General features: G+C 40.6%; 1 protein-coding gene across 1 annotated transcript; it reads right to left on the bottom strand.

The window, feature by feature from the left end:
* Positions 1 to 1757: 1757 nt before the first annotated feature.
* On the bottom strand, positions 1758 to 9838 carry LOC138851803 (uncharacterized). Its single transcript, XM_070081281.1, has 2 exons — positions 9393 to 9838; positions 1758 to 1823 (listed from the first exon to the last, which is right to left on the bottom strand). Exon 1 carries the CDS (start codon positions 9786 to 9788, stop codon positions 9414 to 9416), a length of 375 nt encoding a protein of 124 aa, XP_069937382.1. The 5' UTR covers positions 9789 to 9838; the 3' UTR covers positions 1758 to 1823; positions 9393 to 9413.
* Positions 9839 to 13309: the final 3471 nt, after the last annotated feature.

The following is a 13309-nucleotide window of genomic DNA, read 5'->3' as shown; positions in this document are numbered from 1 at the left end:
TACAGTGAACTTATTATCACTAGACTACCGTGAACTTATTATCACTAGACTACCGTGAACTTATTATCACTAGACTACCGTGAACTCATTAATCACAAGACTACCGTGAACTCATTAGTTACTAGACTACCGTGAACTCATTAATCTCTAGACTACCGTGAACTCATTAATCACTAGACTACCGTGAACTCATTAACCACTAGACTACCGTGAACTCATTATCACTAGACTACCGTGAACTCATAATCACTAAACTACCGTGAACTCATTATCACTAGACTACCGTGAACTCATTAATCACTAGACTACGGTGAACTCATTAATCACTAGACTACCGTGAACTCATTATCGCTAGACTACCGTGAACTTATTAATCACTAGATTACCGTGAACTCATTAATCACTAGACTACCGTGAACTTATTAATCACTAGACTACCGTGAAGTCATTAATCACTAGACTACCGTGAAATCATTATCGCTAGACTACCGTGAGCTTATTAATCACTAGATTACCGTGAACTCATTAATCACTAGACTACCGTGAACTTATTAATCACTAGACTACCGTGAAGTCATTAATCACTAGACTACCGTGAAATCATTATCACTAGACTACCGTGAACTTATTAATTACTAGACTACCGTGAACTCATTATCACTAGACTACCGTGAACTCATTATCACTAGACTACCGTGAACTTATTATCAGTAGACTACCGTGAACTCATTATCACTAGACTACCGTGAACTCATTAATCACTAGACTACGGTGAACTCGTTAATCACAAGACTACCGTGAACTTATTAATCACTAGACTACCGTGAAGTCATTAATCACTAGACTACCGTGAACTCATTATCACTAGACTCCCGTGAACTTATTAATCACTAGACTACCGTGAACTCATTAATCACTAGACTCCCGTGAACTCATTAATCACTAGACTACCGTGAACTTATTAATCACTAGACTACCGTGAAGTCATTAATCACTAGACTACCGTGAAATCATTATCACTAGATTACCGTGAACTTATTAATCACTAGACTTCCGTGAAGTCATTAATCACTAGACTACCGTGAAGTCTTTAATCACTAGACTACCGTGAACTCATTAATCACTAGACTACCGTGAACTCATTAATCACTAGACTACCGTGAACTCATTTATCACTAGACTACCGTGAACTCATTAATCACTAGACTACCGTGAACTCATTTATCACTAGACTACCGTGAACTCATTAATCACTAGACTACCGTGAACTCATTAATCACTAGACTACCGTGAACTCATTAATCACTAGACTACCGTGAACTCATTAATCACTAGACTACCGTAAACTCATTAACCACTAGACTACCGTGAAATCATTAACACTACCGTGAATTCATTATCACTAGACTACCGTGAACTCATTAATCACTAGACTACCGTGAACTGATTAATCACTAGACTACCGTGAACTCATTATCACTAGACGTGAGAAGAATGCATTAATTAAAAGATAAAACTATGAATTACTTTGTAAACTATACAAGATGTGGTATGTAGATTATCTTAAACTCATTAACATAAGATAACTCACATTCTCCGTACAAGTTTCTGTATGGATTCTGAGCAATGTGACCTTCTTCCTCCGACTCTATACCACTACTGGGAGAACTGGCCACAAAGGACCGGGAGATATACCATTACTGGGAGAACTGACCACAAAGGACCGGGAGATATCCAAATGTTGAACTATACTTGGAATAGTGTCTACGTATATCACAATATAATCTGCTTTATACTGTTCAAAGTTGGAAGATGTGCCGTACCTAGAGTAAATATATATATATATATATATATATATATATATATATATATATATATATATATATATATATATATATATATATATATATATATATATATATATATATATAAAGAATTAAATCATACAAGTTAGCAATAAATAGATGGAACTGTATATCAATTAGTAAATTATTTTGGTATCGAATATCAAATGTTGATTAAGTAACATAATACTAATAAATTTCCATGCAGTCATTATGTGACAAAAAAAATGTAGGAAGTGTCAAGATTACAGCCTAATAAATCACATCACGTACCATGTGCAGCCTACAAACACACACACACACACACACATACACACATACACATACACACACACACACACACACACAGGATCAGGAGGTATGTGAGGAGCTAAATAGGAGATTTAAGGAAGTTTTTACAGTAGAGACAGGAAAGGCTGTGGGAAGACAGCACACAAGGGAACATCAAGAGGGAATATACCAACAAATGTTGGATGACATACGAACAACTGAGGAGGAGGTGCAGAAGCTGCTAAGTGACCTTGACACCTCAAAGGTGATGGGACCGGAAAACATCTCCCCGTGGGTCCTTAGAGAAGGAGCAGAAATGCTGTGTGTGCCTCTAACCACAATCTTCAACACATCCCTTGAAACTGGGCAACTACCTGAGAAATGTAAGACAGCAAATGTAGTCCCCATATTTAAGAAAGGAAACAGAAATGAGACACTAAACTACAGACCTGTGTCTCTGACATGTATTGTGTGCAATGTCATGGAGAAGATTATCAGGAGGAGAGTGGTGGAACACCTGGAACGGAACAAGATTATAAATGAAAACCAGCATGGGTTCATGGAAGGCAAATCCTGTGTCACAAACCTCCTGGAGTTTTATGACAAGGTAGCAGAAGTAAGACACGAGAGAGAGGGGTGGGTTCATTGAGTTTTCCTAGACTGCAGGAAGGCCTTCGACACAGTTCCCCGCAAGAGATTAGTGCAGAAGCTGGAGTATCAGGCACATATAACAGGGAGGGCACTGCAATGGATCAGGGAATACCTGACAGGGAGGCAACAACGAGCCATGGTACATGAAGAGGTATCACAGTGGGCGCCTGTGACGAGCGGGGTCCCAAAGGGGTCAGTTCTAGGACCAGTGCTATTTTTGATATATGCGAACGACATGATGGAAGGAATAGACTCTGAAGTGTCCCTATTCGCAGATGATGTGAAGTTGATGATAAGAATTAAATCGGATGAGAATGAGGCAATACTGCAAAGAGACCTGGACAGGCTGGACATATGGTCCAGAAACTGGCTTCTCGAATTCAACCCTGGCAAATGCAAAGCCATGAAGATTGGGGAGAGACAAAGAAGAACGTAGACAGAGTATAGGCTAGGTGGACAAAGACTACAGACCTCACTCAGGGAGAAAAACCTTGGGGGGACCATAACACCGAGCACGTCACCGGAGGCACATATCAACCAAATAACTGCTGCAGCATACGGGCGCCTGGCAAACCTGAGAATAGCGTTCCGATACTTTAATAAGGAATCGTTCAAGACACTGTACACTGTGTATATTAGGCCCATACTGGAGTATGCAGCACCAGTCTGGAACCCACACCTGGTCAAGCACGTCAAGAAGTTAGAGAAAGTACAAAGGTTTGCAACAAGGCTAGTCCCAGAGCTCAGGGGAATATCGCACGAGGAAAGATTGAGGGAAATCGGACTGACGACACTGGAGGACAGAAGGGTCAGGGGAGACATGATAACGACATACAAGATACTGCGGGGAATAGACAAGGTGGACAGAGATAGGGTGTTCCAGAGAGTGGACACAGAAACAAGGGGTCACAACTGGAAGCTGAAGACTCAGACGAGTCAAAGGGACGTTAGGAAGAATTTCTTCAGTCATAGAGTCGTCAGGAAGTGGAATAGCCTAGCAAGTGAAGTAGTGGAGGCAGGAACCATACATAGTTTTAAGAAGAGGTATGACAAAGCTCAGGAAGCAGAGAGGGAGAGGACCTAGTAGCGATCAGTGAAGAGGCGGGGCCAGGAGCTGAGCCTCGACCCCTGCAACCACAATTAGGTGAATTAGGTGAGTACACACACACACACACACACACACACACACACACACACACACACACACCTCTTTCTTGAAGCGCACATCAACCAAATAACTGCTGCAGCATATGGGCGCCTAGGAAACCTCAGAACAGCATTCCGACACCTTAATAAGGAATCCAGGACCCTGTACACTGTGTACGTTAGGCCCATATTGGGCCTAACGAGGAGAGGTTTAGGGAAATCAACCTGACGACACTGGAGTACAGGAGAAATAGGGGGGACATGATAACGACATACAAAATACTGAGAGGAATTGACAATGTGGACAAAGACAGGATGTTCCAGAGATGGGACACAGCAACAAAGGGACACAGTTGGAAGTTGAAGACACAGATGAATCACAGGGATGTTAGGAAGTATTTCTTCAGCCACAGAGTAGTCAGGAAGTGGAATAGTTTGGGAAGCGATGTAGTGGAGGCAGGATCCATACACAGCTTTAATAAGAGGTATGATAAAGCTGACGGTTCAGGGAGAGCGACCTAGTAGCGAGCAGTGAAAAGGCGGGGCCAGGAGCTTGGACTCTACCCCTGCAACCTCAACTAGGTGAGTACAACTAGGTGAGCACAGCACGGATTCATAGAAGGCAAATCCTGTGTCACAAATCTTCTGGAATTTTATGACAAAGCAACAGAAGTAAGACAAGAGAGAGGGGTGGGTTGATTGCATCTTCTTGGACTGCAGGAAGACCTTTGACACAGTTCCTCACAAGAGATTAGTGCAGAAGCTAGAGGATCAGGCACGTATAACAGGAAGGACACTGCAATGGATCAGAGAATACCTGACAGGGAGGCAACAAGAAGTCATGGTACGTGATGAGGTATCACAGTGGGCGCCTGTGACGAGCGGGGTCCCACAGGGGGTCAGTCCTAGGACCAGTGCTATTTTTGGTATATGTGATGGAAGGGATAGACTCAGAAGTGTCCCTTTTCGCAGATGATGTAAATTAATAAGGAGAATTAAATCAGATGAGGATCAGGCAGGACTTCAAAGAGACCTGGACAGCCTGGACACCTGGTCCAGGAACTGGCTTCTCGAATCTAACCCTGCCAAATGCAAAGTCATGAACATCGGGGAAGGGCAAAGAAGACCGCAGACAGAGTATAGGCTAGGTGGCCAAAGGCTGCAAACCTCGCTCAAGGAGAAAGTTCTTGGGGTGAGCATAACACATCAACTAGAAAACTGCTGCAGCATAAGTGGTTTGGCAAACCTGAGAATAGCGTTCTGATGCCTTAGTAAGGGATCGTTCAAGACACTGTACACCGTGTACGTCAGGACCATACTGGAGTATGCAGCACCAGTTTGAAACCCACACCTAGTCAAGTACGTCAAGAAATTAGAGAAAGTGCAAAGGTTTGCGATAAGATTAGTTCCAGAGCTAAGGGAAATGTCCTACGAAGAAAGATTAAGGGAAAACGGCCTAACGACACTGGAGGACAGGAGGGTTAGGGGAGACATGATAACGACATACGAAATATTGCGTGGAATAGACAAGGTGGACAGAGACAAGATGTCCCAAAGAGAGGACACAGAAACAAGGGATCAACTGGTAAACAGCCCACTCCAGTCAATCATCTCCGCTCTCGTTCATGAGTTAAGACAAAAAAGACACAGCTTTATTAGCTGTTGTGAAAAAATGACTCCTCCTTAATGCATGCAAGAAAATGTTAAATCAGAGAAAAAAGTAAAATAATGGGAAGAGGAGTGTGAAGGCAATAGGTGGCATTATCTAAATACGATAATAGGCTACAGAACAAACAGAATGTGGAAGGAGAAAGTTCACCTCCAGAAGAAAACTGTAGAAAAGTGCAATAAATCAATAACAGATGTGGCACAATAGGAAAAAATAACATAATGAAGAAGGAATCCAAAGATTGGAAGAGGAAATCAAACAGTTGGAGACCATGGGAAAAATGAGGGATGTGCAGAAGGGGCAGTAACAACGAAAGATTAACAAGAGGGATCCAGAAAGAGTATCAAGGAAAGTCACTAGCAGAGATGCTCTTTGAGGATGAGAAGACAAAGCAGTTGATAAGACACACAGGAAGGGAACTAGTGAAAACTAAGTAAGGTGGAGAGAAAGGCAACAGGAGAAAGAAAAAAGGAGGTCAATTATGATCTGATCTACGAACTTCAAGAAGCTAATGTTGGATCAGTAAGTAGGAGACATGAGGATGAGAAACGGGAGATAACAGTGGTTATTGTGTGTATAGGAGGAGAGAACGAGATAGACCAATTGGAACGTTTTCATAGAATCGGGAGGTTCTCCCACAGCAAACACCACCTGATCAAACAAACCTTCTGGTCACACATAGCTTGAAACAGGATCCTGAGACAGAAAACATGACTGAGGAACACACGCTATCATTAGTATACCTGGATTATGACAGTATGAAAACAAAGAGAGGGAACATCTGAGGAAGTATGTAAAAAAGCTATTGGATATAAGAAACAGAAGTAACAGTAGCAAATAGGAAAGACAGGAGGGAACACCCAACCTCTATGATCTTCTCAAGGTGCATCCACTGTACCTCTCCGAGAAGGCCTGCCCCCACTTTCCCATCACTAGCATGTACCCCTCGCCCTTTTTCATTAACCTGACAGGGCTTTAACCAAGCCCTATCTCCTTCACTCCTGATAGATGTGCAATAAGCAAAATGAATATATAACACAAACCAGGGCATCTTAAAGGGCAGAATGTACTGAGTGTGGTACACCAACACAGATGAATTTTCAAAAAAATATTATGAATTGAAAGAACGAATAACAAAGATAATCCCAGGGATAATAGCTTTCACAAAGACTAGACTACGAGAAATAACAGGATTTCAAGTAATAATGAAAGAAACAGGAAATAGGAAAACAGGAGTGACACTGCTAGAGGTAATGAAATCAGCAGAGCTTTGAAGAGATAGGAGGAATAACAAGGTATGAGTCAGAAGACTGTATAATGGGCGCAGTCATGACTTTTGTACGGTGAACCACAACTCATCATCAAAGTGTAGATAACAGAAACAGGAAAAATGAAGACCTCAACAAAGCAATGAATGACACCACAGCAGAAGCAGCCGGGAGAGCTCATATGGATAAAGCTTAGCAGCTAATAATAAGTGAATTCTAGCAAAAAAATAAATTGATTGAAAGACCTGGGACACATATGGAGAACCGGAAGTGCGGTGGACTAAAATGATGGGGGTGGTTAGGAAAAATGTTTATTTGTGAGTTAGTGACATAACAAGTGAGAGAGATCATCCAGCAAGACTGGATCCAGTATTTATTGCAAGTACATCTGACATACGAGAAATAGAGCTCGACATCCCCCTGGGTGCTACTAACTATACATTACTGAATTTCAAGTTGCTTGTGGAACTAAACACTGAGGTAAGGTGGAAGGCACAGTGAACCAGGCTTCAGAAGAGGAAACTTTGAAGAAATAACTCCCGAATACGGTGCAGTGGGGAAGGGAAATGAAAGGAAAGTCAAGTAATGAAACTATTGGCTGCCTAACTGGAAAGTTTGGGGAGACACTCTCATAATAGAAGCGAAATGACAAAAACACAGTACTTGGTTTAGTCCAGGAGTTCCAAATCAAGACTAAATTACCATCAGCAGGGTAACTGATCTTATCTGTGGGGTAAAAATTAATATACTGTTAAAAAACATAATGTTAAAAGTACACATATTAGTCATGATCTATGGGATTGACTGAAGAGAGCAATGTTGGTGTGGCGAGGGTAACACATGCTTTGTGTTCTTTAAGTCTGTCACAAAGAGACATCACAGCCATCCTAATAATGGATCCCCTGCTTAAACTACCTACCCTTCTTCTTGCCTTCAAATGAGCCGCTTTGCTGAAATATCTCTTATAACATCCTAACATGAATTTTAGTTCTGGTTTTGTTCTTGTAGATGCCTTCCTTTCCTGTTATGTTGTTAAATGCACTTAAACTTCAAAACACTCGTGACTTGATCTAACCTTTGCCTCCTCCTATCTTTCCATTTCATATGTTTTCAATATTATCTTTAGCTTTGCCTTTCTTGTCTTCTTCATTGGTGGGTACTGTCCTGGGATTTTTTCGTAGTGTTTTTGCCATTTTTACCACCACTGATAAGGTTCTCTATCTCCATAGATGCTTCAGTGCACCAAATACCTTTTTTCTCTTTGTCAATTCTATGATTCACCTCTATCATAGACACATCTACCAACAAATTCACTCCTAAATAACCAAACACATTTACTCCCTCCCTCCAATCTGATATCCAATCTTTAATTACCAACTTGTTTTGTTAGTTTAATCAACTTGTTCTTTATGTTCACTGTTAATTTCCTTCTTTTACATACTATCCTAAATTTGTCTAACAACCTTCTCAATTTCTCTACAGAATCTCCTAAAAGTACTTCGTCATCAGCAAAAACCAAATATGAAACTGCCCACTTTGAATCGGATTCATTAACTTTTAATACCACACCTCTCCCCAACACCCTACTAATCACTTCTATCAGAATCTTATCTATAAATATTGTAAAGAAACTGGTTAGATATCATAAGTACTTTTTGTGTGTCTTTAGTCAGATATTTTGGTTCTTATGTTCTCTCTCTCGAGAGAGAGAGGAACTGTATGTTACGTCATCAGGTGAGGGAATTCTCTTAATTTATATGTCGTCATCTGCCGTCTTTAATCTTTTATTTTAGTGCTTTCTCTTTTATTCTTGTCACTTTTTCTTTCCTCTGGGGAAGCGAGTTACGTCACTTCACCTTCACCCGCCCAGCAGTCCACATATGCATTATTCTTACGATGTTGGGATTTTTGTTTTGTATTGAAGGTTCCAAGTGGATTTCTTACTGTATTAATTGTATTATGCCTTGGCCTTCAACTATATGTATTTTAATATTTAGTTTTCTGACAGTCTTACCTTCATGGAGACAACTGGACGGGAACGGGATTTTTTCAAAAATTTATTTTTTCTACAGATATGATTTCATCGTAGACTTTTTGAAAGGAATCTGAACCTATCTCTTCGGAGATGTTCAGACTTTGCGGTGGCATCTAAAACTTCCTCACAATTCATCACTTGCATGTGACAAGGAATCATGTGAACGACCTTGGTGTCTCCACCTCCAGGTCAACCTTCGTAACTCATAACCTCGGTGCACTTGCCAAACTCCAGCTACATTTATATTGTCACTGTAATACTGACATACATGTTTTTCCTTCTCTGGTTTATTTAATAAAAGTATTAGTTTTCCTTAAAAGTTATTTAAACACTCTTTAATTTTCACGAATAACTTTTTCTATGTTTCCCACAGAGAAAAACAAGAGCTCTTTTTCCTGAGGAGTGGCGTCCTTGTAGCCAGGATTTAAAGACTTTTTTAAAGCTAACTCAAGTGACCACAGAGGACTAGAGTTGAAAGTCAGGCTAAATAACACATATCAGAAACTCACCAATTTCCTCTAAGCGCAGCTTCATTTTCGTTGTTGCTGGCCCAGAGGAGGATGCTGGCGTGATGCTGTAAGTGCCGCCCAGAGGAGGATGCTGGCGTGATGCTGTAAGCGCCGCCCAGAGGAGGATGCTGGCGTGATGCTGTAAGTGCCGCCCAGAGGAGGATGCTGGCGTGATGCTGTAAGTGCCACCCAGAGGAGGATGCTGGCGTGATGCTGTAAGTGCCGCCCAGAGGAGGATGCTGGCGTGATGCTGTAAGTGCCGCCCAGAGGAGGATGCTGGCGTGATGCTGTAAGCGCCGCCCAGAGGAGGATGCTGGCGTGATGCTGTAAGCGCCGCACTTGGCTAGTTACTTCTGTTTTTACCGAGTCCAAGAAATCCTGCTTTATAGGATACATGCTGCATGCAAATATAAAATCTTCCCAGATCACAATACTCAGTTCATCAACAATCTGGAAAGATTGCAGAAACTTTTTTTTTTTTACAAATCTGATAGCATTACAATAAAATTATAATTACTTTTGAATTTCAAAACGTGAAAAAATAATTATACATAAACTCAGATTTATAATATGATGTGTAGAGGGGCAAACACTTTCTGTTCCTGACTCAGGAAATATATAGCCGTCCTTCTCCACCTCTGGTTAGTGTGACTTTGTCAATGGTCCAAGTCGGACCGAAACGTCGTCGTAAGCTTCTCTCTTTTATGTGCGGGTTATTTGTGTATTGTTCCAGGCACGGTATTGTGCCTTTTTTGTTATTTATTCGTGAGTCAGAGCTGAGGAAGAGAGACGTTGAAGAACAGAGCGAAACGTTGACAACCGTAAATTAAGGTTTGGTCTGCAAAGTGTACTGATTCTTGGAAACTTAATTAGGTTGAAACACTCTCTTTAGCAACGTTATTTGTAAATGTAAATTCAAGGGAGTGTTCCTCTATGGTCGGCTCTGTTACTTGCTACCTTAAATAAATTTGTCACGAGTGCCTGATTGCATTTGCATTGCTTAACAAGAAAAAGTAACATTCTGTCTTATTAATTAGCCTTTTGTATTAATGCAATTGAAGTGGAAGTTGCACAAATAACAGCTGTCATGTTTATTAACCAGGAAAAAGTTGTTACACCAACAGCCGACCTAAACAGTGTTGATGTTCCTGATGCTAACTGATGTAAGAACAGAAGAAAGGAGGAACACTGCTATAGGCCTGTTGGCCCCATGCTAGGCAGGTCCTTCACAAATCCATCCCACTAACAGAATAACTGCAACCCAAGTAATAACCTTTTTTAATCCTATTTACTCATGTGCAAGCCCGATTCAAATCTAACCCCTCTCATTCATGTATTTATCCAGCCTAAATTTGAAATTACCCAAGGTTTTAGCTTCGATAACCCTACTAGGCAGACTGTTCCACTTACCAACTACCCTATTACCATGAGAACATAAGAACATAAGAAAGGAAGAAAGAAAATGGTGATTTTTTTATACAATATATAAATGTTTACAAAAATCTGTTACAAAACCAAATAACCAAAGTTTACCAAACTCTCCACAATTTTTTCCTGATGACAGATGTGCTGGATGACGTCATTCACAAGACATTCACTAAACTGTGACACTGATTTATTAAAAACAGCAAGACAGTAAAAGGAAAACTTTGCTGTTATGGGCTTGGACCTGGCGAGAACAAGAACACCACCAGTCGATCCCACAGTCTGGCTGCGGATCCTCCTGGTATGCTAATATATCAACCCTTATTTAAAACTCCTTTCATGTTCTGAGGATAAATTAATAATGAACAATATAAGATATTTTTACACTGTATCAGCTCGAATATTTCAGGGTTTGCCTTTAAACAGACGTTCTTTCTATCCATTAATGTTTGGGAATTATTGTAAAGGCATCACAGGGTGTATACAGGCTGTCTGCTGAGAAGGGATACCTACATTCTAGCTATCTTTGCAACTGTCTGTAGAGATGAGGGAATTTAGTATACGGAAAGGTTTTCTCCCCATCCTACGCATCTTACTGTCACATTGACAAGGATGTCACACAGCTAAAGATGAAAAATATCTCTACATATTCCAAACCTTCCTGTGATAAAGTCGACCTGAAAAGCTGAATAAATTTTTTTTACTCATTTGTGCCGACAAACATTCATGAATATTTAATAGGAAGAAGAGCTTAGACTACTGATAGAATTAACATTATTTCTATTATCATTACTACTAGTACTACTATTATCATTACTACTAGTACTACTAATATCATTATTATGTACTACATATGTTATCATGACTTGGGAGTCATGGTAAGCAGAAATCTAAAGCCAAGACAGCAGTGTCTTAGTGTGCGCAACAAGGCTAACAGATTACTAGGATTTATATCAAGAAGTGTAAGTAACAGAAGTTCAAAAGTTATTTTACAGCTCTATACATCACTAGTGAGGCCTCATTTAGATTATGCTGCTCAGTTTTGGTCCCCTTACTACAGGATGGATATAGACTTATTAGAGAACATACAGAGAAGAATGACTAAAACGATTTACTGTGTAAGGAATCTCCCGTATGAAGATAGACTTAAAGCCTTAAATCTCGACTCTCTGGAGAGACGTAGATTGAGGGGAGATATAATTGAAGTGTATAAGTGGATGACGTGCATAAACAAAGGAGATATTAATAAAGTACTGAGGGTGTCGAACCAGGTAAAAACCAGAAATAATGGATTAAAGTTGGATAAATTTAGATTTAGAAAGAACATAGGTAAGTACTGGTTTTCTAATAGAGTTGTGGATGTGTGGAACAATCTTCCCAGTGGGGTGATAGAAGCTAGGACTTTGGGAGGGTTTAAAAAGAGATTTGACAAATATATGAGTGGGAGGGGCTGGGTTTGATTTGTCATTGGGTACGAGAGTAAATTTTTGGGTAGCTATGGGTAGAGGTCATTTTGATAAGGACCTGCCTTGTATGGGTCAGTAGGCCTTCTACAGTGTTCCTCCATTTTTATGTTCTCTGGTCATAACCACCTGGAATCGCTCCGCATCCCAACGATTTATGTGTTAAATTTGTCTTCAAATCTTACATCCACATTCATGTTTAGTTACTTGTTTTGTTTTGTTATGTTTCCAACAATGACAAAGAATTATTATACTTTTGTTTACCGGATAAACTTCATCGTCTTTGCTTCTTATTTTATTATTTCGTCAAGTTTATATGGAGTTCTTAATACTCCTCAGCTTTCTTCTGGAGCTCCTAATACTGCTTTCTTCTGAGCTCTTAATACTCCTCAGCTTTCTTCTGGAGCTCTTAATACTCCTCAGCTTTCTTCAGGAGCTCTTAATACTCCGCAGCTTTCTTCCGGAGCTCTTAATACTCCTCAGCTTTCTTCTAGAGCTCTTGATACTCCTCAGCTTTCTTCCGGAGCTCTTAATACTCCTCAGCTTTCTTCCGGAGCTCTTAATACTCCTCAGCTTTCTTCCGGAGCTCTTAATACTCCTCAGCTTTCTTCCGGAGCTCTTAATACTCCTCAGCTTTCTTCCGGAGCTCTTAATACTCCTCAGCTTTCTTCCGGAGCTCTTAATACTCCTCAGCTTTCTTCCGGAGCTCTTAATACTCCTCAGCATTCTTCCGGAGCTCTTAATACTCCGCAGCTTTCTTCCAGAGCTCTTAATACTTCTCAGCTTTCTTCCGGAGCTCTTGATACTCCTCAGCTTTCTTCCGGAGCTCTTCATACTCCTCAGCTTTCTTCCGGAGCTCTTCATACTCCTCAGCTTTCTTCCAGAGCTCTTAATACTTCTCAGCTTTCTTCCGGAGCTCTTGATACTCCTCAGCTTTCTTCCGGAGCTCTTAATACTCCTCAGCTTTCTTCCGGAGCTCTTAATACTCCTCAGCTTTCTTCCGGAGCTCTTAATACTCCTCAGCTTTCT

This window comes from Cherax quadricarinatus, unplaced genomic scaffold (assembly GCF_038502225.1).
Source record: "Cherax quadricarinatus isolate ZL_2023a unplaced genomic scaffold, ASM3850222v1 Contig2181, whole genome shotgun sequence".
Classification (NCBI taxonomy): Eukaryota; Metazoa; Arthropoda; class Malacostraca; order Decapoda; family Parastacidae; genus Cherax; species Cherax quadricarinatus.
This window is presented reverse-complemented; position numbering and strand designations above follow the sequence as displayed.